The following is a 24,672-nucleotide window of genomic DNA, read 5'->3' on the forward strand; positions in this document are numbered from 1 at the left end:
AGCGCTGTGGCGCACCTCACAAACTTACTGACATTTCACAGGAACAAATGGCGTGGAGGTCTTTTGCTCGGCCAGGAATGATAGAGGATAGAACAAGATGAAACACATATAAGATGAAACACATATAACATCTAATCATTGCCTGGAAGTATTCATTCAGCTATCAGCCAAAAAAGGTCACCTTTACAGCACATTGTTAGCGTATGCAACACGAGGCTCATGCCCCCTTCCCACTTACGTATGTGACTGGTTTCTGTAGATCCGTCAATATACAGATGATGCCTCTGGTATCCAATGCAAGGAGGTACATTGCTTCACGGATGGATAGAAACCTGATAGAAACTACCTGTAGCCACGGGGGCGAGGTTAATGTCTGTTTTTCGCCATCCAGTAGTTTCAAATATACGTTTTGAACATTACTGGGACAAAAACAGGACCAATACTGCATGGCAGCAAATAAATGACGGTGTTGGCCTGCCAGGTACGTGGCATGTTTTGCGAATGATTTAATCAAAAAGAAGTATGAGTGACTGAACGAGTCATAATGACGATCTGACTCTATATGACGTATAACCATATTTTAGCAGAATAACATTACTTAGACTCATAATGTGTTAAAACTAGATAAACACGTTATTTTTAATCAAACTTACCTGACAATTAACATAGGAAACTGAATTGAGGAAAATAACCTGTTAGCTAGTTAGTAGCCCGTTAGCTAAACTAGCACACTGTCGTACGGTCTCTCTGAAGTCCACCGCAAACGTTCAATTTCTTGAGTGTACTCGAGGTAAATCCTGGACCGAAATATTACGGAGGGGAAATAGAAACGAATGGACTTCCAGCTGACTCGTCTCCGTAGACATACGTAAGTTGAAACAAGGTGTTTTGTTTTTAGCTCAGGCGCCAGCTGGCTTGCTTTCTTGTAACTTTGCTGGCTCCACTACTAGTGCCACCAACAATCACATTGTCAGTTTCTGGTGTTACAAATAAATCCTTTCTTTGGCAAGTTGCATGTGAACAGAGCTGGTAACCTTTTGAGGCCTTTTGTGATTGTGCATAAGTCAGGCGTACCACTGTCATGTAGCCTACGGGAACATATTTTAATGTTCACATTTAGTGTAATTTGAGAGTAATGTCGCCCTCTATGCAAACGTGGAATCTCTCTCATGGCAACTGAGCCAGGATTTAAAAAGTATATGAAAATGTTCTTTTTTCTATTCATTTCTAATTATAATTCTTGGTGTTTTTGTGGGTTTATTTATGCATCTGTTTCCTTTTGCCTCTTGTATAAGGTATTATTACACTTTTAAATGCCCCCTACTGTTTCCCATGGTAGAGTTTATAGGTTTTATAGGTTTTTTTGTTTGAGCATTTGTGACATTACTAATCAAATGACACTTAATGACAACAATCATGAACAGTCATGAAACTGATTCATGATCATGAGCGTTTTCATGATAGTGCAATGCCAGAATTGTGCAAATAACGTGTTATCATGGATATTATAGTAGCTATATGTGGGCTGGATTTCTACAGTTAGAGCTTAATTAAATTTTCTCCTGCACATCCTACCCTTTAATTTTAAAATCCTGCAAAAAAATTGCACCTGCTTTGTAGAGATTTTTTTTAAAAAAGTTCCACTTAAAACCAGCTTTCACAGTGTGTGAACTTTAAGAAATCCAGCGTAACGCACAACCATCCACAATTTCATATCTCCTCCCACCTTTTGTGCGTTCCTCCCTCAAAGTAACATGGGAGGGAGGGAGGGAGGCTGACACGCAGATGGCGTCTCCGTCAGATGACAGGAAGCTGCACTTCCAGGCTGGAGCGGCTGTTTGATAGATAACACGCGTGGCTCCGGGCGCACAATGAGTCTGAAAGACTCAAAATGTGGACCTCAGTCTTTGTCTCTCTGACACACATACTGTACACACACACACACACACACACACACAGTCTTTCGTACTGTACACACAAACACAAAAACTGGGTCTCTCTTTCTCCCTCTCTCTCCAATGATTAAAAAACAATATCCAGCTTATAACTGCAAGTTAGTCAGACACCCACACTCATTTGCAGTGAAAGGCAAATGACCCTGGTGATGAGTCATTGCATTCACTCAGAGACTTGCTTTATTCAACATGCTGAAATCTCTTAAGGCAGAGTGCAGCAGTGGTTCTTGCCATTGTGCCTCTGAGTGAGCTCAGGTGTGCCTTGACGTTTTTTCTCAAATGTGGGAAAAAAAAAAAAAAGAAGTCAAAAATAGCATGAAACGTCATTAAAATCCTGTGATATCAGACTATGAGTTCCCAGCCACACACACTCATACCTTGCAATTAAAAAGGGCTCCCTTCTCCTGTGAACATACCGGGCTTTATATAATATTTCCAGCCAATCAATAATTAGGTGTTCCTGGGAAATTAGTTTCTGGGTAAACATGTCATTATAATGAAAAGAATCCAGACTGGCAGGAAGAAAAAATGTCCTCTGTACAGCAGCTGAAAACTGCTGTGATAATTATCAAGGTGACAATGGCAGCTGTATTTTAGTTAGTAAGCATTTCACTGCATGTACAGTTACAGTCAAACTGTGAACACTGCTGCATTTCTTCTTTTCCTCAACCAGAACTCCTCAGTAACTGAACCAAATGTATTATTAATCAGATTTATTAATCCGTGTTTTCTCAGTGGAGACTTGATTGGCAGCTGCAATGATTTCCTGACCACCTCTTAAAAATGATGTGTACTCACAAGTTCTTGCTGCGTGTTGTCACCAAGTTGTCGATGTTTCCACCAATGCGTGAGCATAGAGAAAGTCTGAAAACCTTCTGCTTAATCATCTCCTGACCCCTCAGATTTAATTTCTTTCCTGACCCGCAGGTTGGGAACCACTGTTGTAGGTCACATGAAAACGTGTTTTAGTAGACTCTAAATAACTAAAATTATTATTATTATTATTATTATTATTATTCCTAGTGTCATTCTTATTATTATTATTATTATTATTGCATTTTATTTTATTATATTTATTTTGTTATTATTGTATTCTGTGTTTTATTTAAATTGTATTTAATAGAGATAATTGTTAACTTTTTGAGCAAGTACATAGAAATAATTATTATCAAGACATTTGTACAACTGAAATAATGTATACATCAAAAATATTGTAATTAGAGCTGAAATAATTTGGGTATTAATAAGTTAACTGACAGAAAACTAACAATTCTTTATTGATTAATAGTCTAAATGACCAAAAATTCAATGGTTTTAACCTCTGAAATGTAATGATTTGCTGATTTTTGTTGTTTTCTGGTTGTAAACTCAATATATTTGGATTTCAGTCCAAAAAAAAAACAAGCAATCTAGATTCAGCAACATGCTCTATGGGAATTTCAAATCAACTGATAATGAAATAGTCATTAGTTTCAACTTTGATCAAAATAGATAAATACTATATAAACATAAATATAAACAAGATTTTGCACGGGAAACCAAATAATTTTGATGTATGTTCAGAGTAGTGTCAGGGTGTGCGCAGGCGATAAGGCGACTTTCTTTTTATTTTTATTTCTCTGCACAGTAAACCAAGTGATTTATTTCACTGGAATGTAAAAGATGCAGGCAACAGATGTTAAACTAAAATGGACAAAGATTACAAGAGGCAACAGAGAAACGTGTCCAGTCTGTCTGACCAGAGTTTGTACAAGACTTTAAAAAACAAAAAAAAAACCCTGAATGAACCTGAGACTCATTTTTGGGCATTAGGCCTGAGGGCTGCAAGTGTTATCTGGCTGCATCAAGTTTACTTTGTTTAAGAAAAGAAAGAATAGTGGAGTGTATGGGGGAGGGAGTGTAACGGGAGTCTTTAACAGGGAGTAAAAGGGACTGAAAGGATTTTGATCCAGTGATATTATATATCTGTCCTGGTCAGGGCAGACAAAAGCACACAGCAAACCACCAGAGAGAGAGCAAAGCATGTCATCTGAATAGTATGTCTTCTTTGCAGTGTTGTACATCCAAAGGCTTTGTGTGCCTGAATTTGGCTGGTAGAAGGCACAAAGGAGGCAGTTTGTTCGCCCCTGACAAGTGTGCTTTTATTTGCAGCGGCCCTTTGATGTATAGAGAAACTTTGGCTGGGATATCCCTCGCAGACAAATGCACGAGAAATCCCACTCCTTTGTATTATCCTTAACAATTCCCTCACCATTCACTGCAAAGCTTTTATTCCCTTTAAGACCTTTATTTTAAACTTTGTGCCTACTGTCTGTCTGTCAACTGTAATGGGGAATCTTGTTTAACTTTATTGTACATAGGAAAGTGGGGGGGGGCTGACGGGGAGTCGGGGGCATGCAGTTCAGATATGAAAAAGCATCACCTGACCATGTGACATTGTTTATCAAGAAAGTCTGGTGTTTATAATGCATGGTAAAGAGGTGTAAAAATATAAAAACGTTTGATAACAACAGCTAGCAAAACAGTCCTATCACAGGGTCTGTTCAATGGCTTTTTTGGAGCTTTTAAACATGTCTCAAACTTGTCTCTGGCAGGTTGAGTTTGCTGACGAATGAAATTGTCGATGTTTAAATTTTGCTGAGGAGTTAAAAGAAAAAGTTCAACATTTTAGGAGAGCTACATGCGCACTTGCTTTTTTGCTTAATTAAATAAGATTAACTCTAATATTTCTACAGTAAATATGAAGCTATAGCTAGCAACCAGTTAGCTTAGCTTACCTTAGCTTAGCTTAGCATAACAAAAAAAACCTGTAAAAATGAACAGTGTTGGGCCTGTTACTCAAAAGATGTAATATTTTACTCATTAACCGTAACACTTTTCAAAAGTAATAGTATTACTTTACTTATTACTCCTTTCTAAGCTAAGCTAAGCTAACCCATTGCTAGCTCTAGCATAACAAAAAAGGACATGTTAAAAGGAACAATGTTGGGCTCGTTACCCAAAAACTTTAATGTATTAGTCAATAACCGTTACTCTTTTCAAAATAACATAACTTTAGTTATTACTCCCTGCTAAGCTAACCAGTTGCTAGCTGTAGCATAACAAAAAACAATGTGTAAAAATGAACAGTGTTTGGCTTGTTACTCTAAAAATGTAATATAATACTCATTAACCATTTCACTTTTCAAAACTATTAATATTACTTTAAAAATTAGTCTACTCATGTGATTGTTATATTTCATGTCAGTAGTGATGTGATAACAAAAGTAACATTGTAACAATTTGTTCGCTTTTGGTGTAACTGTAATATTATTACTGAAATTTTATTAGTAATTGCACTAAAGTAATATTATTACTGTCCTGCCCAACACTGAGAATGAAGCATTGTAGTTTATGGGTGAGTTACGTGCCAAACTATGTAAAAGTCCTTCCTTACAGTGGACCACCATGGGATCTCATCTCTGAAAAAAACAGGATCAATAGTTAATGTCAAGATACAAATAATTTTTCAATCCCATTTGAATAGTGCCATGAATTAGCCTACTGATATGATGTTTGCAAGTCAAGAAAGTCGCAGTTTGTCATAAAACTGTTTATGTATGAGACCATGGAAATACATAACTACAAAGACTGCACAAGTCCTGCAAGTGATATCATAACTTTTTTTTTTTTTTCACCAAAGCTATGATGCCTGTGTGTTTTGTACCATGATGTGCTAACACGAGTAGTGGTTCTTGCTTGTTCTTTCACATCCCAGCTGATTGAAAGACCAGGAGTTGCTGGATAAAACACATCAAGTAAGATAACGTCACATTTATGCATGGAACATAGTGGTAGCTAAGTTAGCTAGTTAGTTAGCTAGCTGGTGTTGGTGACATATCTTGTGCAAGACAAGCGAGATGTAGAAAATTAGGCCTATTGGCCTATTTTTTCCTTTTTTTGACATAGACACATAACAGAAACCAAAGTTTCTGATAAGGATTTCTGTTTTTAAACGGGGTGTATGCGACATTCAGACTCTATCTATGATTCAAAGTCTTGGGCAGGATTGTCTGCACATGGTTCTCAACATGGTGCTGGCTGAGTAGCAGCTAACGGTGCTCAATAAACAGCACCAACAATGGCAACGTTGCTGACAGAGCTAACATTGTTAACCTGGGGAGAAACGGGAGGATGCTGTGCTTTTGCAATGACGCTATCCTGATGTCAGTGGCAACCACCATATGAGCCTATTGCAGAGCGGCGTGGGTTAGCACACATACACACATGCACAGGCACTCGCATGCATTAACATGCACATGCGGCTGATACCAAGGAGCAGAGAAACTCAGATTACAACACAGAGAGAGGTAGCGTGACTTCATACCCTGCTCAGGGCACCATTACTCTGTTTTGATGATTTGAATGTCGTATGCAGCTCGATTAAAGAATTGAGCCCAAGCAGGACATTTTACAGTAAAAGAAAAAAAACAAAATACAATAACTTGGCAGTGAAGTAAAGGTGACATTTTCTAATTACCTCAAACATATCTGCTGCATTTCTGTACTGCAGTTTCTTGTTAACTGTCAGCTGGTTGACACAGTAAGGTAATATCATCCCAACAAATCTATATCGATCTAGTTCTGTTTCAAACTGGTCCTGAATCAGGCATCCGTAAGGATTTCTCATCTTTCAAACTGGGTCAGCAAATTTTGTAAATGAAAATTTTGTCAATGAAAATTCAGAAAATGTAGTGGCATCAAACTCTTTCATAAATATAAGAGTCCATCATACCTCTTCTGTTTAAGGTACACACTGCGATCAGACACAGTAAGGTTAATCTGTATTTAAAAGGGAAATCAAATTACATTATCTAAACTCACAGAGAGGACCATTCAGTAGCTGTGCTGGTGTTTTCAAATTTCCACAGGTCAAACTCTATCCACCAGTGAAGCTCATTTGATCTGTATCAAAAGCTCCAGAGCAGCTACTAAACTGACCTTGTGTTGAGATTGTTTCCTCAGCTGCTGTTTCCACAGTGGAGAATGAGCTTTGAACCCCAAATTACACAACGTTTAAGTAGGTGTTGCATAATGATTTTCCAGTTTATTTGAGTGTAACTCCAAACATTCACTTTATTAAACCCAGTTATTTAACCGGACAAGGGAAAGAAAGAGTTCACACACTCACATCTGGGAGCTGGCCAGTCTTACACAGTTGTTACTGAGCAGTTGGGACTTGACTCTGTGCAGCAACACTTTGACAGTTGCTGTTGAGGCAGAGCACAGTGTTACTTCCCTACGCACTTTTCGTCAGTCAGTCCGGGGATTTCAACTGCCAGCCTCCAAGTCACGAGCCTCCACCTCCTCTGCAGGCTTCTGCTACTGTCTTTTATATCAGACGACCAGTAAAAAAGCTCTTGACCCATCCATTCCTGGGCGCCCACAAGTGCTTAAGCAGATAAAGATTATATTCATCACATAGGCATTTTAGTATGGGGTCAGAAAATAGGGCTTTTACATAAAAACATAGAAAAAAAATGCTTTGTTTTAAAGCCTGAGTAATGCTGATATGCGGGGTTGCTGACCTTGTCTGACTGTGTATTTTTAAGTTGGCTTACACTGGATTTTACAGCGAGGTATTTACAATGGTTAGTGGTTATACTGGAAACTTATACACCGACTAACTGTTCTGACAACCTAAGGTAGCCTGTGTTTGCTCATTGGAAGTGAAAGAAGATGTTTGTGGGCTCAATGTCCAGTTCAGAAATCCATTACAAGGTCAACAGCCGTGTGCAGCTTCAGTCCACCTCGCCGGTGTCAGACTGAATCACACAAAGTGAATATCTGTACTCACAATCTACCACCTACCTCCTGAGTATGCATGCAGGATTGCTGTGGAATGACTTCTGTACATCTGCAAGCTATAAAAATTACCACACTCTTGGTATTTTACTACTGTGGTTGTCATTTCAGTCTTTTTTTTTTTTTTTTTTTTTTTACATTATGGTATGTCTGACTTCTCGAATGCACTGTGGCATGCAAATAGGATTATTCATGACCAGTCACAACATCAATCTGAACCATCACACTCTGAATGCAGACAGATTTAAAGGCCCAGTGTGTAGGATTTAGGCAGATATTTTTTGCAGATACTGAATATAATAAATATGTTTTCTTTAGCATATAATCACCTGAAAATAAGAATCATTGTGTTTTCGTTACCTTAGAAAAGCTATTTATATCCACATAAGGAAGCAGGTCCTCAAACAAAGATATCGCCATGTTGCACCGCCATGTTTCTACAGTAGCCCAGAACTGACAAACCAAACACTGGCTCTACTGAGGGCCATTTGTGTTTTCAAGTCCCCGCATCTACCACCACAACTGCTCCTTTATTTTGTGTTTTTGCCTGTTCAAATCACCTGGTCCATTTGTTTTGGAGAGGAAGAGACTCTCCAAGCGTCTGGATCGTAGGCTGTATGTAAAGATGGACGGCATGACAGCTCCCCAAAGTGAAGCCAAAACATCTCAATTGCCCCCTGGTGGCTGGCTGCAGTATAGGTCATAAACCCCGCCCCCCTTCATGTTAGTGGGTGCGGCATGGGCCAAACTAAAAACTCAAAGTACACACCAGACACATTTTTCGCAAAAATGGTTTCTGTTATTTAAGGTAGTTCTTATCACGCTGTTGTATGTACAAGTGTTTATTTTTCTGATTAGTTTGGTTTTAATTAGTTATTTAATTCAATAATTTGAAAACATGATTGACAGCTGTGTGAGCCAATTGGTGGGCTCGCATTCAGTGGCACTGCTTGCGATTGGTCGGACAGGTTTATGGGTGGGAAATTTGATATACGAGATCGCTATTACGCAGACTCTGGCTCCGAATGATGTCACCAAAACAAGATGGCAGCAGCCATATTCGGGATATTTTAGCTTCTTTTCTGTACAGTGAGGGTAAGTGGAGACCCGCCATCCATCTCTATATACAGTCTATGGTCTGGATCTTAAGTTAAGAAAATGGGTGAGGACACCATCGCAGATGCTAAGCTAGCAGCCCATCTCTGATATGCCAAACAGCATAGCAGAAACACGTGAAACTGCTTTATTCAGTGTTTTTACTGGTTTTAATCACCTGGTCTGTTTATTTTGGAGAGGAAGAGAACTCTGGACAATTCAGCTCACAGTGAAAACCTCCTGAATGTCTGGACCAGAAAAAGGTTAGCACGCATAAAGTTATCAGACAACAAAGGTTAGCACTCATGAACAGGTCCTAGGCTAGCGGCCCGTCACAGATATGCCGAATAGCATTGGACAAACACTGAATCATAATATGAGACTGCTTTATTCAGTGTTTCTACTGGTTTTAATCAACTAGGGTGTTTGTTTTGGAGAGGAACAAACCTCTGCAGATAGTTTGGCTCCTGGTAAAAACCTCATGAACAATGAACACTGAAGGAATTCTAACCAGGAGAAGTTTTAGCTGGTTGCAGTCTGTACTTTTCTTACACTCTGTTCCTTTAAACATTTTTGTTTCTCTTTTCCTCGTAGAGTTCAGCAGAAAAACTGGGAAGCAGAGACAATCATGAAATGTGACCATCCCTGCCGATGTGTGTTACATGTATGTGCTGCATCGAAGGTCAGTGCCTCACACTTCTACTGTGCAATATTTGGCTGATCATAAAGGGGCTACCATTTGCAGAGTTGCCGTGCATGCAAAATTTCAGGTCACTACCACTGGGAACCAATAATGCCTTTGGCTAAGCAACAAGATGCAAATACATCTATTCAAATTCGCACCACTCCATAGACATTCAGGCTTACACAAACACTCACACACAATCTCATCTCAGAACACAATGCTGCAGATTTGAAAAACAATTGTACTGCATTAATTTCGATCATGAATAAGTCACGGTCCGGGGGCGATATTTGATCTCACACAAGTTTGGATCCATATTTCTGTGTTCACTGTTTTTGTTGTCCAAGAAATCCAACTTGTCGAAGATATTCTGGATAATTTAAATGCATTTTTTTTGTGTGTTTGCTCTCCTCGTTGCCTACAGTAGTTTGGCAGTCTCTCAGTCCAGTGGCAGGCCCAGATTACCCGTCTCACCCAGGCAGTCATAAAGCTAATGGCAGACAGGCAGCATCCTCCACTCCAGGCTGTCGAGCAGACGGAGGTTAGTCAGAGTTAGGAGATCAATGCGCTTATATGTCACACCTAGAGCTCCAGATTCCTCCCCTCAGGCACTAAAGACAGAGTTTACATAGTCACCTGGTGTTTAACTGGTAAAAGATGGTCCGGAGAAGACAGATGATACGGCGCAGCAGCAAAGCCAGATAGAAACCCTCAATATCACACCAGCACATTGAGTCCAATTTCAGCCTGCCAAGCCACTGGGGCAACCCAAATCTCATCCATCCTGACACTGTCCATCACACTATACATAGAACGGCGAAATTAGCACAAATGCAGAGCTCGCCATCAGTTTGAAGTATGGTGGCAGTAGGGCGATTATTTACGGGGCTGCATTACTTTCTGAAGACCTGAGCTCTGAGTCACCGACCGAGCCTGATAATTAATTCCACACTCCACAGAAATATTATGAAGCTGCACGACAGAATGACAGATGTACAGCAAGAAGCACATTGTCAACAGGGTGACTGGATTAAGCTATTTTGACTGGTTCATTATGAAGAAATTATGGTTTCATGTAAATTAATGTAGACTTTATATATATAGCACATGGCAGTTTATTTTTTAAGAGCTACAATTTGACTGTTAAAGGGTGAAGACAGGAGATGTGAGGTAACAGTAGTTTGATTTACTGGTGTGTAATCAGAGTATTTGTTGTTTTCTGTCTGCTCTTTGTTTGTCCCAGAGCTCAACTTCCTGTAGATACAAGAGGTAGGGGGGGGGGGATCTGACAGTAAGAGATAACCTGCCATCAGCAGGCCTTCTATTTTTAACCGCAGGTACTAGTAACACATGACGTGGGGCTCTTGTTATCAATATTTATGGAACAAAGATTAAGACAGAGTAATGATACACATAGCCACCGACTGAATCCATCCTCGCTTAATAGTTGTCATTACGGTGACGGGGGGGAAAGTGCTGATAGACTCAAAATTTTAGGCTGGCACTCTACATTTTAGTAATGATTCCAGAGACCAGACAGGGCCCAAATGTAATTAGCAGATGTAAACAGGGAAGTATGATGACCGCAGTGTTAAAAATGGCTTTAACAATACTTTTCTTTCGTGGGGGGCGATTCATTTTGTACAGTTGTCATTTGAGAAGGTGGAGCCGGCTTTCATTTTGAGGCTTTTATAGGCAGACTGTTGGATTAAATCGCATAAGATCACATCTTAAAGGCGGGTTGCTGCGGCTTCGGATGTAAAGACAGAATAATAAGAACAAGTGGTAATGAGCCAGCCGCTAAAGAGCGACCATTCCCGCTATTATTCCTACATCATGCATCTTCTTCACTCTGTTTACTGTACCTAATGAATATCAATATCTATACCGATCTCAGTCTTTCTTTACAGGCCACGGAGATCAGTAATGGTGCACATTCATCTCCATATTTATCCCACGGTGCAGCCCGTTGGCTACACATTTTAATAACACTCCCTCTGCCAAAATATATTCCACTCAAACACTTAAAAGTTCCAAGAGTAAGCTCAAAAGAGGTGAAGTATCTTGGCAGACCATAGAGCAAAATGCCATGCAGTCATATGCAGCCCAGGGGATGAAGTGATTGATCTGTGACCTCGGACTCAGCCATAAGATATTGTGGTGAAGAGTGCGGGGGAGGGCATGGATAGTGGAAAAGGGACGAGCATGAGTCAGTAACAGAGTCTGCGAAAAGCTGTGGGAGCAGAGGAAGTGTTAACAACATCACAAGTAGGAGCAAGTCAAGTTACCACGTCAGGAAACAAAAAGGACTGGGAGTAGGACGATGGTAGGAGCCCGAGAGGTGACGGGACACATACATCCTGATCATTTAATCATGTGAAGCGAGCGAAAGGGGATTGTTCATCCACAGCATGCTGTCCACGCCGAGCTGATATGTGTTACCTCTCTCTTTACGTCACTCCCTTTTATTAGTAGCCTGTAATGAGTAGCCACTGTGTGAAAAGCCTACAAAGGAGTGAGTTCAAGGATAATAAGCTATGTGTGAATCTCAAGTCCAGCACTTGTTGCCTGTATGGTACATGAAAAAGTACATATTTTTCTCCTTGGCGAATAATGATTCTAATTTTATCTGATTATGCCATCTTGTGTCTTTGAGACAGAAATGTATTGACAAAAACTGCAAGGAAAATAAGGTTTTTTTTTCCATCCTTTGGCCACTGCCTCTACAAGCAAAGATGACAGAGTACATGCGTAGTCAGACAAAATTAGAATCAAGTGTTGGCCAAGAAAAATACTTTTGAATGTGTCAGAAGTTTGGTGGTACAATATTGACAAATGACACTGACAACACAGAAACTTGCATAATTTTTTTTTTTTCCCAAAGTCATAATGTTGCTTAATAATATTCAAATCTTGGCACATATATGATGAAAAAAAGAAGGTGTATCCCCTCCTTTAAAGCCACTGTGTGCCAGAGGAGCAGGTCTGAATGGCATCGAGTTACCTTAGAGACTTTGATGAGCAGCTTCTTTTTTATAATGTTTTGTGTGAGAAGTCCAAGGATGTGTCAGATTGGTGCCATTGTCTCGTTGCAGACGCACGCCTACAGGTTCCAATAACGCGCCACCCATGCGGCGTGATTTCCATAAACTGTGACAAAAAAAGTAATTCATACCACAAGAATGACACTTTTCTTACAAACACTCTAGAGAAAGTTTGGGATGCTGGCAAAGAGTCAGGCAAATATCACCTATTACTCATGTTACTTAGTACATTTGGGGCTTCACTTGCAAGCACAGCGCTTCGTCACTGCATAACAATCAGATGGCTGAGTGTTGGCAGTGCAACTGATGGAATTTTACTGAAAACAGATTTCATCTTTGAACTTCCAGATATTCCTGATCGAAAAGTACCATCCCTGGCTTATAACGCTCTGGTCGCTTCTCTCGGTGTGATCACGCTTCTGGAGGACGTGGATTAACTTTTTTTCTGTTCTATCTGTTCGGGGGAAAATACGCAGCACTTTAACAGAATTTGGCAATGTAAGTATATGGTGAGAGTGTTTGGTCCAGCAGCAGCAACAACAACAAAAAAAGGGAAAGCGGAGGGGGGGTTTCTTTTTGAGCAGCAACAAGTTCCTCAAGAACTTGACAGGCAGACACAGGGGCGCTATTAATGTGATATTTGTTTTGTAAAAGCGACCTGGCTGTGCATCGAAAAGATCTAAATGACCAGTTGTGCGTATGCGTAATAGGCCTATGGCCCTTCGCCAAAGAGGGAGTTAACAGTCTATAACACAAACACGTGAATATGGATATGTCTCAGAAGTTTTTATGTGTCTATGATTGTTGCTCGATGCGGATTTAAAGATTTGAGGCAGTGAAGGAGCGATCAGTCAGGGACTGGTATCCCCATAAACTTGGATTGCCGTCGCTTATTTCAATCACGTAAGACCCCTAATGGCGTTGTCCGGGCGAGGGTGTTACGTAGCCTATATCTGTACAAGCTTTTCTGACAACCCAGGCTTGTTGATATTTGTCTTTACTGTAGAGCCACCAAGGTGTTGCCTAAGAGAGTTTAAGCACGCCGACATTGCAAAGGGTTATTAGATTCATAAGTCAGCGAAGTGGTGGGCGATCTACTGAGCACAGCAGAAGTTCTCATATGATGACTTCAAACAAGACACATTACCTACCAGCATCTGTTGGAGTGAGTGGATATTAAGACACTTCTATCTCCAGGACAGCGTAGGGGAAAATGGTAAGTAGCAATGGAAACACACAGCATATAAAGGATGATTACCAGTAAATAGTCGTGCTTGCCATTTAGTCTGGCAACGCATTGCTGGAAGGGTTGGACTCAGTGGCTACTTGAGAAACTCAGTATCGAGACCCCATGTCTGATGAGGCTGATGTTGACAAAGCTTGTGTGAAAAAAAAGATTGTGTGGCATTTCTTCGGCTCAGGATATGCCGGTACAGTGAGAGAGGTAAGGAAATATTACATTGTGTCTGCGCGCAATGTGTGGATGTGATGTAGGCTGGAGTCTTGGAGGGCTGCTGTGTGTTGGCAGTGAGGGCTTTATATTTTATGCATGTATGTATGTTCTTTTTGTGCGGTGCCCATGTTTAAAAAAAGCAACATGTGCCACTTACCTGTGACACTTGCCATAAGCATGACATTAAGAACAATGGGGCTCTGTATCAGCGGTGCCGGTTGTCATTTGGCGTGAGAGTGGAGGCTTTTTTTTTCTCTTATACAGAGGCGACTGTACACTGAATTGAACCGGCGTTTGTGATATAGGTGCTGTTATCTGGAAGGAAATGTCCGACCAACATGTGATCAAATATTAACAGGGCTGGTTTGGCAAATACACGTGACAAGACGCGGGGAAGCAGCAGAGTAAAAAAAAAAAAGGCAGTTTAAAGTGGGCACTCAGACAAAAGTATATAGATATTTTCTTGGCCCCTCATAGTTACCCTGGCTGTGTTATGCTTTCAGCACGTTGGACAGAGGCACCGGAGTCGTGCATGGACTAAACCGCCGAGTGGACGTCAACTCTCTTTCTCTCTTTCCCCAGCCCCCCTTTGCCAAACCTGGGATTGTTTTTTCAACTTTTGGTAAGCTTATTCAGAGGGAGCCTGTGGTCTGTAAACGGAAAATAAACGGGATTTTAAAGAGAAAGAGAGAGTGGGGGAAAGCAATTTCAAAAAAAGAGGAAACAGAGAACACACACAAAAAGCGCTTGCCATTTTAAAAAGAGCTTGTGCTTTAAGATGTGTTTTTTTTTCTAGAGCATTGTGAAAGTTGAAATGTTAGGTTCGTCTGCTCTTTTGCACACCACATTCTCGGTACCTATAAGCCCCCCCACACTGCGTTAAACTTTGGGACATGCAAGTCTTGGTCGCGGAGATCTAACCACGCACATAGTGGTTGTCAGCCCTTGTAAAGGTAAGAGCACAATCCATTGTTTTCATGTCACTCTTTTGTTCTTGTCGTCTTTATACGGGCTTCTTCTGGCTTCTCTCAAATGAACTTCGGCTTTAAAAGAAAAAAACTACAGCATGCAGCCCTTCGCCTTGGCAGTGTGTGTTTAATTGTGGGCATCAGTGACCGAAATAACTCCGAAATGAAATCCGATCCAGGTGACCAATATCTCGTACATCCATCTTCTCCAACCCCTCTCTTTTTTTCTTTCCTCTAAAAAAAAAAAAATTGGAAGTTATATTTGTGGAAGATTTCGGTGCGTGCACATTCATGCGGGATGTGAGTCATGTGAGGCGTTTTTAAAATTGGGACGCGTTTTTTCGTGCTTGGGGGATTTTTTAAAACACAGCTTTTTGAAGCGGTTTTTTTTTTCGGAGTTTCCGAAACACTGCCTGCTGCAACATAATTTGCGTAATCGTTGCGTTGTGCCTAATCATGCTCCCAATATGGGACTTAAGACGCTGCAGTGATCCTTCCAGCCTGCACGAACTGGAGTACTGATGCTGGTGCATATCATAAAGATGTCAGGGGAAACTATCTATCTATCTATCTATCTATCTATCTATCTATCTATCTATCTATCTATCTGTGCGTATTTTTCTTGTTTGGTCTGCTGCATTCATGTTTTGTCTTGATGTCAAACCCTCTGGATTTTGTTATCGACCAAAAATAGCCCTACTCTTTACCCCTCCACCCCCCCCCTCCTTCCCTCCCTCCCTCCTCCCCTCCCTCCATCGCCCCCCCCTCCCGTCATCGCCATCAAATCACTTGTGTTTTTACTACGACCGCTCCACGGTTTCATTCATAAGGTGCTTTTCACTTCACCTGCTACCCTACCCCCCTCTTTTGTCCATGCACGGCTCCGTGTCGACCTGTCAAACGCAGGCTACGGCTAAATACTGGGAGAACAAGAATAAAACAATCATTCTCGATTGCTTTGGCTCGTGTGATTTGCCGGGGTTTTGTTTTAAACGCCACAGCGAGTCACTTGTACAGTACAGGCTACAAATTGTTCTATGATTTCCTGTGCAAAATTACAATAAAGATGGGCGTGGTCAAAATGCATCCACTGACAGATGTTATGGCTGAATGTGATGGAGAGATAAGATGGCTTGATATGCAATTGTTCGGGAGGCATCGATTTTTTTTCTGTCTTTCTTCCTCATTTTTTTAAAAAAAAATATTTATTCCATATTAAGGCACGCGTAAAGTCTTGTCACGTGAGGGGCTGTTAGATTTTAGATGCTCATCATCACACAAAACAGCTCTGGGATTTTATTTCTCTGCTCTCCTGAAGGACTTGTAGCCTAAAAAAATTCGTCTCGCACCGATGCAGAAGCGGTGGATATTGTCTATTTCCTCTCCCTCACTCTCTCCCCTTCGCTATCTCTCTCGTCTTTTTTTTCTCCTCCTCTGGTCAAAGATTTAAGATTTCTGATCCAAGACGAAGCAATTGCATGGCAAAACAACTGCAAGAGAAAAAGAGAAAAGCCCCCAACGCCCACTGGCAGTCCTGTTTTAATCAAGACTCCTCTTGCAGGCTGCATTATTTTTTATTTTTTTTCTCAAATAAATACTCCAAAAACGAATGCATCCAGTAAACCCCTAATTGCATTTGAATTGTGTGACTTCTCCGCTGGCGTTTTCGGTCATTTTTACCCACCAGTGTAATGCGCGCAGATCGCTTTCTGCATATTATAGCCTATTACTCCTCATTTTATATGACAGTGAAACCAAAATAGATCATATTACTTATTAGGCTGCCCGACATTCATAAAAATGCTCCTTTAATAACGGGCTGCGTCGCAACTGTAATAGCCACGTTTCCGGCTCATCAGCACCACAAAAGCGTTTATTGCACAAATAATGATGAATCATTAATTTACCTAACGAAACGATGGGCGTTTTAGTTTATATAAGATGTGGGAAATTGTGATACTTTAAAGAAACACTTGGCCTTTTATTCACAGAAGGCGCAGGAGAGGCTGAGGCTTTTTATTGCAGCGTCTTTTTTCGGCTGTACTTTGTTTATAAATATAATCTTTTTTTCGCAGAATGCCTATTTTCTGGCCATGTAGCAGTATTTTTAATATTATTATTTTTTTCCTACTGAGACGTGGGATTATGGTGTGGGCGTGGGCGTGTTGGGTGGAGGAGGAGGGATGAGCGGAGGCGGGTTAGGAGGGGTCTGTGGGGTGGCACGACACACTTTGTATGTATGAAGGTTTTTTTATAGCACTTTTCTGCAATGTACGTCAGCGGATCAGTCCATAAATGGGGCTGCGTGTGTTTGTGTGCGGGCGTGCGCCTGCGTGCGCTCGCCACTGTGTGCGTGCGTCTCCGCGTGTGTTATCTTTACCGAGAATCTCCCCTTTCTCTCTCTCTCTCTCTCTCTCTCTCTCTCTCTCTCTCTGCACTCTCAGCTCTGCAGAGTTGGGGTGGGCGTCAATAACAAACCTGATGGTAGGTTTCATTGCAAAAATCAAATGAAATTCTTTCGGTATAGGCCTTGTTTATTTATCTAACGACCAAAAAATAATAAATGCATTCTGCAGGAATAAGGATTAACACTAATATGGTACTGGATTGTTTCATAATGTGCTTTTTTATAGTGTAAATGTTGGCCTTTGTGTCGTTTCTTTTTTTTTTTCTTTTTTTTTTTTTTTACCGATGCGATCAATTCATGCACTTTGGGCAGCTAAAGGGATTTGGCGAAATCTGGTTTTCAATTAAGGACGTTCAATTTGCCTTTAATATAAATACTAGGTGTGTCTCTTTAATACAACTCGATATCGGGGATCGTGCTCGCCACACTTTGCCACAACGTTTTCATTCATGAAGTGCAATAACGTGTCTGTTTATCCAAGCTGGTGTCTGATATTAATTATAAATAGGCTATTGATTATTTCAGGCTATAGATGGCGGAAATCTCGACACGCGGCTGGGGCGGGCGTCACGATATATTTAGAGGCGGGGGGGGAGAAAATTAATCATCTTAATCATTATGGAAATGTAGGCTACATCGCCCGCCGCCGCCACCACCGCCGCCGCCGTCGCTGCTGCTGCTGCTGCTAATGCTTTAGTCACCACCACCACCATCATCTTCATCACCAACACCTTCATCCAATTAACAGGCTTGTTTAAACAAGTTCTGGCAGGAGGCGAACCTTTAATTCCGAAAGCCTTTAATTATCAGTTATTCGTCACAGTGGCGTGATGGATCCCACGATAAGTTATTAATACACAGTGGATGTAGTTAGTCTGACTGTAAAGACATCTTATACGTCGGATCACTGCGGGACTACAAGGATTCATGATGCTGTGTGTGTGTGTGTGGATGAGTGTGTGTGTGAGGAAATGTTCGATCATGCCGGCAAACCATTCAAGTGTGTGTCTCAGCATGTGAACATGCAGCACATCACTGAATCCGAGCAACTTCCAACTAGACAATAAAACATGTTTGTATTTTCTGGATGACTAACAGTGATGCTGGTGCTGCACTTTTTTAATATACAAAAGGGAAACTGTCTAATGTATGTCCCTTATTTGGTGGAAATAATAAAAGATGTTGGTGTAGTTGCATATGGTGGCAGGGTATGTGATATAAAACCAAGCAGCAGGCACATTCAAGCCATTGATTTAGCCCCCACATCAGCCTCATTTGTGTAGCAAATGAAACAATGCCTGCTTTCTGAGTTCTCATAACAAATATTTCAATGTTTCCAAGTCATTTTGTGGCATGATTAGTGTGTTTTCATTCAGCAGTGAACCATGCAAAGGTTATTGATGCTGTGGTGATATTGGATTGGGGGGGTAGGAAGGGGAGGAGAGGGGAGGGAGGGTGGAGGCATAAGCCGAGAAAAGAGACAGACAGACAGAGACAGAGGGAGGCTTAATAGGCTATGGAGTGATTTGCAGTCTGTGCCACTATAGAAATAATGTATCAGCTGTATGAGGAGAGGATGTGGAGGGGAGGAGTGTATGTGAAGCTCAGAGGACTGGTCCTCTGTGTCTGCCTGATGATTACAATAAAGGTTATTGTCATTACAGGAGGGATGACATTAACTCCTCACTCCAGCGTGTGATTATAAAAAGGGGCCCTGTGCTGGGTTTACCTGTTTACCAGTCTGGAGTTTTCTCAACTGTTCTCCAGCTCGCCCCTCGTCTCGTTTGACGTCATCCAAACCAACCTGATACAAAATGTTTTCTCAGTTGATGCGTTTGCTTCTCAAAAAAAAAAAAAAAAAGGAGGAATTGCAATTTCACTTTGATCAAAATACCCTCATCGCCTTCCTTTATTCCCAGTGAAAATGACATTTCACAAAATGTCATTTCGTCCGTGTTACACGGTCCCCCCCCTTCTCTCTCTCTCTCTCTCTCTCTCTCTCTCTCTCTCTCTCTCTCTCCCTCTTTCGCACAAGGAGGCATAGTTCTACTTGTTAAGTGAAGCTTTCGGCAGTGCGGACCTGTCAGCATCGTGCTGCATTTGGCAAGAGAAGCCTTGAAAGGTTATACAAGTGTGTCGTGTTGTCAGCTCCTGTGGTTGTTTCTTCTTTCTGCTGCACAAACAGGCGTGAGGGTTGTGAGCGGGGAAGATGTGAGGAGATACTTACCCAACTGTTACTGCCAGTCACGTGTGTTTGGCCATGAATGCGGTGATTAAAACTGGTCATTTGCCACCTAACATGGTTCCTCACCAGCTCCTCGGACAGTTTGACTCATTGTTCGTGGTGTCGAGAAATCTTAAAGAAGTCCTAAACCTCAGTTTGGATGGAATAGTGGTTTAGCAGTTTTCACGAAGACTCCTGCTGCCTCATAACTGCTGTTCAGTTTGACCCTAAATCGGATGAGTCAAAAACATCCTTAACACTGCTCACAACTCCTTTTTTTGCTCCCAGCTATTAAACATTTTATTTGGTTCATTCAGAAATCCAGTCCTCACATGCAAGCCAAAAGACTTCTCTCGATACGCCACCTTCAGTTGTGTTGTATTAGCAGAAATGAGAAAGACCATGTTGTTGTTTTTGCTCTTCTAATGAGATGCCAAGTGATTTATTTATGAATTACTTGTTTGGAACAGCCCCCTTGTGCAGTGTGCATTTTTTCTATCCTCTTTGGAGTCATGTCGCTCAGTGATTGCTGATGCAACTCTTTGTCATCCAGAGTTTGCCCTCACCTCCTGTGAGCCTTTGGGGAGGGCTATATCTATCTTGGCATGTCCCCGGGTGTGTTGGAGGTGGGAGTGACTCATTAAGCAGGTGTGAGCATCCACTCCCATACTGCTACATGCCAAACAAGAGCTCTCCAGCTCATAAGCTCGTGCAGGGAAGAATCATGATGGCAATATAGCAAACACATCACAATAAATCTTTGCACTGGATCGGGGCCAAGACACAAGGATAATGAGCTGCTATTTCCCCATTATGCTCACTCTTGTATTCATCAGAGGTGGAGTTTCCAAACGTTCATCACCCATTGAAAGGTTGTGGCTCCACTGACGTTTTTATTTGAATTCTGCATTATAAAGGGAATGAATTGTTCCCCAGTTTGTTCCTGACCAGGAGGAGGAGGGGGGGAGACAACAGAGGAAGCAAAGTAGTTTCATTCTCTGAGAGTGAGCTCTGTGTATATCATTTAAACGTGTTTGTTTAGCTGACATTTGGTAATAATAACCTGCAAAAGCTGGTTACTACACTGCAGTGCACTTGCAGGGGAGTCATCCATCTGTTGTGGAGATGGCTCACTTTAAAAGCAAGTAGAAGCAGAATTGTTTTCAGTAAGTTCACATCTTTGTTAGCCTCCAGTGCCTGTTGCAATCCAAATGTTTCAACACCACTTTTACAGCACCAAAAATGATAAGCCTCCTCTAAGCTGATATTCAGGGGTTTATAAATGACTCAGGATTGCATGTTATATATATAGAAGACATTACAAGAAGATTGTGAGCATCTTAATGTCGCTATATCAAGCATAGGATGCCTAAAATTGATTGAATGTGTACACTTTACGGACAAATATCTTCCTTCCTGGAGCTTATTTTGATATAAAGTACACAACCTCCTCACTCTCTGCACGCCAGCACATGAAATGCTTATTTTTAATTCCCTGAATATCTAATTTTACACAAATAGGCCATCTCTAAATGGCACGCAGTGTATCACGACTTGGTGGAGACGCGCTGTTACGCAAAACGTTACCAAAAAAGAAATAAATAAGCCACCTCTTTGGCCTCAGTGAGCGAAATACGGAAGAGGAGAGACTTCGCTCGTGCTTTATATATTGCCAGACATTATGGTGTGGACGCAGGCTGCACGGTATGCGGACAAACAAAAGCACATAATGCACGCTGAAAGCGCATTAATAGTTCCGCCTCGGGGCTGTTTAAACAGGAGTTTGGCGGCGACCAGTCAGCCAGCGGCAGGTCACATGTTGCAGCGTCATTGTGTAGTAAAGTTACTGTAGTTGCAAAGAGGCTCCTCATTTCAGCTCCAGAGGTCTCTCATCCCGTGGTGGTGGTGCTGCTGCTGTTGCTGCTGCTGCTGCGGCGTTTTTCAGCATGCGACAACTTCAGACGATCTCCAAAGGAGCCGTGCAGCCATGGGAGTGCATTACCTCATCCATGCAATTTCCACCATCAATAATTTAATCTATTTGCTCCAAAGCTGAAGAGATATCCTGAAGCTTGTCGGGAGAGTACAGAGAGGAAAATATCGCTTAAGTAAATTACTCAGGGAGTTGTCCAAAACATCCCAGATGACACTACTGTCCTGTTGAATGGTCTGTTTTACGACTGGGCAGTGAAAGGTATGTGTCGGTTTGTTTTCTCGGTAACTTGTTTTACGCACTTTGGGTTTTGTTTGATGCTGCTTGAGAAAAAAAGACAAGAGGTGTGTGTGTGTCTATATGTGTGTGTTGGGGGGGGGGAGGAGGAGGGGTGGGGGGGGTGGGGGGGGCTCTAAAAGTAGCTCGATCAAGTCCGGTTATCCTGCGAACAGACAGCGCCGCAGCCCGAGAGGGGATATGTGTAACCTTATCCTCTCGTTCATTAATAAAAAACGGAGTTATTATGTTGATTGGGTTTCCAGTGGAGAGCACGAGCTCAGCAGATGTAATCTCTATGAGTAAAAAAAACCCCAACAACTCTTGTTTCATTATTAGGGCAGCCTGAGCAAATGTGGCTTGTTATTAGTATTTCTCGTAAAGTGGAAACAGTCCAGCAGCGCGCCTCTTTATGAAATCAGCCACGTTTGAACATTTAACGGCAACTTTCTGCTCATAAATAACTCAATAAACTCTTTGTGCAGGGTGTTAGTCAATATTTTTAATCTCAGACCCTCCTGCACGTCGAGCACACACACAAAAACACTCCAGACAGTTTTTTTGGTACGGTTGTTTAGGAGGAGGGAAAAAAAAAACTTTGATGAACTCATTAAGACTTTATAGGAAACCCGAGACCTAAACGCCCAGCTAACGTCGGCCAACATACACGGTTGGATCCACTTCTTGGTGTTTTGTGCTCGCTCTGAATAACTTCAAATTACCGGCCAGCATGATTAAAACAAAGTCCCATTTATAGAGTGGTGGAAAGCTGGCGCATTTTTGACAGCTTCGTGTGAAAATATCTGGATCATAGCATTACGCACGGGCTCGGTTAGATGATGGTTTCATGATGAATTAATGATGCACTTTTTCCAAAACATGCACATTACTGTCAAATTTATTGTCAGAGTTGTGACTAAGCAGCATATAAGGGAACTTTACAACGTATTTACGATTACACACAACCCAACCTGGCACCGGCTGTGCGTCCTGGAAAAAGACTACGCTTGTGTTCTATCTATCTATCTATCTATCTATCTATCTATCTATCTATCTATCTATCTATCTATCTATCTATCGTGTTTCACAGGAGGGAGGGAAAGATGGAAGGAAGGTGGAGGGAGGGAGAAACAGAAGGAGCTCGTATTATTTCACGGTCTCACCCGCCATCTAGTGCGCAAAGTGTGGAACTGCAGCTCTGTTCATTTGGAGCCATAAGACTGCTCGTTATATTAGTGGTTTGGTGTCAGAGCTGGTGATTCATGGGTTAAAATTAAATGTTTTTGTGTCAAGATTATAATTGGAAATTTAAGCAACACTGACAAATTAGAGTTTTGCACATTTAAGGAATATGAGTGGCCTCGGCGATGATTATAGTGTATGTGTTGCTACTGTAAGTCTTTCAATTGTCCACTGTTGCACACAGTGTGGGAGGGAAGCAGCGCCTCATTTGGATAGCACGGATCACTCAGCAGCTATTTGAATGCCGGCCCTTTCTGTGGCAGAGGCCGGGGTTGGCCTGGAGGCCAGGTATAATCCCTCGGTGATGCTCATCTATTACTAAACATGCTCTGAAACTGTGTCAGATTGAAAACAGATCTCAAGGAAGCGAGCTTCCACATGTGTGAGCCATTACTGCAGACAACTCTAATTGCCTTTTTCTAAGTGCTGCATTGTGGCACACAAGGGGTCCACGGGTAGAAATTCTGATATGGTGTGCTGCCTGTTTTTCCTTCTGAACATTTGGCACCGTGTGCCGTACATGTCGAACGTGACAAAACATGTTGCTAGGTAAATAGCTCCAACCCAACACGGTTCTTGAGGAGCTGAACAAAGACGGATGCCCACAAGGGAGCAGTGGTAGCGGCGGAGAGCAAACGTTGCTATAGGTCACGCATTTCTATTCAAATGCAGTGGGCACATTTCCCCTCCTTCATCTCTCCTGTTTGATGTTTATTTCCCTTCTAACGGTTCCTAAGATATCATGCACGCTGTTCGTGAAGATGAAGCCATAAAGTGTGCTGACATGTGCGGCGAGGCTGGGGAACGTTACTGAATGTGTAATAATACTAGCCGTGCTAGTCCTTTCATGCTTTAGAGAAACTTTTCAGCATCTGTCAAAGGAGGTATTTATCACTTTAATCCCCACCTGGCACAAAGAATAAATGTGAGGGTAAGTTACATATCCCCACCATACAGCCGCGCTCTCAAAGCAGATGAACAGGTGGTCATCTAGAGACGTCAAAGCCAAACAGTAGACAGAGTCCACACACTCACCTGCTCCTATTGTTCTGGGTGTTTCATGCTCTAGGCGTGTTGCCTTGCATAAAGGCGTGTTTGCAGCGGTTATTGCGGGCTTTATCGTCCTGTTATCTCATGTTAAGTGATTTTTGGTGAAAAGAACTGTCATACTTGGACACTTTGTTTATGATGTGACACAGCTGGATTGGTGGGATGTATCTGGGTTTTATTTCAAAATGGCATTTTAAACGATAACACAAGACACAATAAAGACAAAAGATGAGAGATGAAAGAAGTGGCACCGAGCCCAGCCACCTCTGTGTGTTAGATATTTTTATAACCAGTCGTCACACGGCTGGTCCAGAGACTCCGAAAGAGTACATTTTATTCCAAACATTCCTCCATATGTAGTTCCTCCCTTTGCTTTATTATTCATGCTCATTGTGTTAACTCGCAAGCCGCTTTTTCATTAACTGCGAAATCCAGCAGTGCACATAAAATGTTCCTTCACTGGATGTATAAAACAAGAGCAAACCAATCAGTTGTC

The 24,672-nt window shown here is 41.6% G+C and overlaps 1 protein-coding gene across 10 annotated transcripts in view; it reads left to right on the top strand.

Annotated features, from left to right (window-relative positions):
* The window catches only part of bdnf (brain-derived neurotrophic factor), a 44,828-nt gene that overhangs the window by 16,127 nt on the left and 4,029 nt on the right, over positions 1 to 24,672 (top strand). For 2 of the 10 annotated variants that reach the window (XM_049595862.1, XM_049595871.1), the window contains one exon: positions 9,489 to 9,576. In XM_049595862.1, coding sequence (XP_049451819.1) covers positions 9,523 to 9,576 — 54 coding nt within the window. In that variant the 5' untranslated portion in view covers positions 9,489 to 9,522. The other 8 variants (XM_049595879.1, XM_049595920.1, XM_049595917.1 and 5 more) reach the window with 8 other exon arrangements.

This window comes from Epinephelus fuscoguttatus, linkage group LG2 (genome assembly GCF_011397635.1).
Source record: "Epinephelus fuscoguttatus linkage group LG2, E.fuscoguttatus.final_Chr_v1".
NCBI classification, from domain to species: domain Eukaryota; kingdom Metazoa; phylum Chordata; class Actinopteri; order Perciformes; family Serranidae; genus Epinephelus; species Epinephelus fuscoguttatus.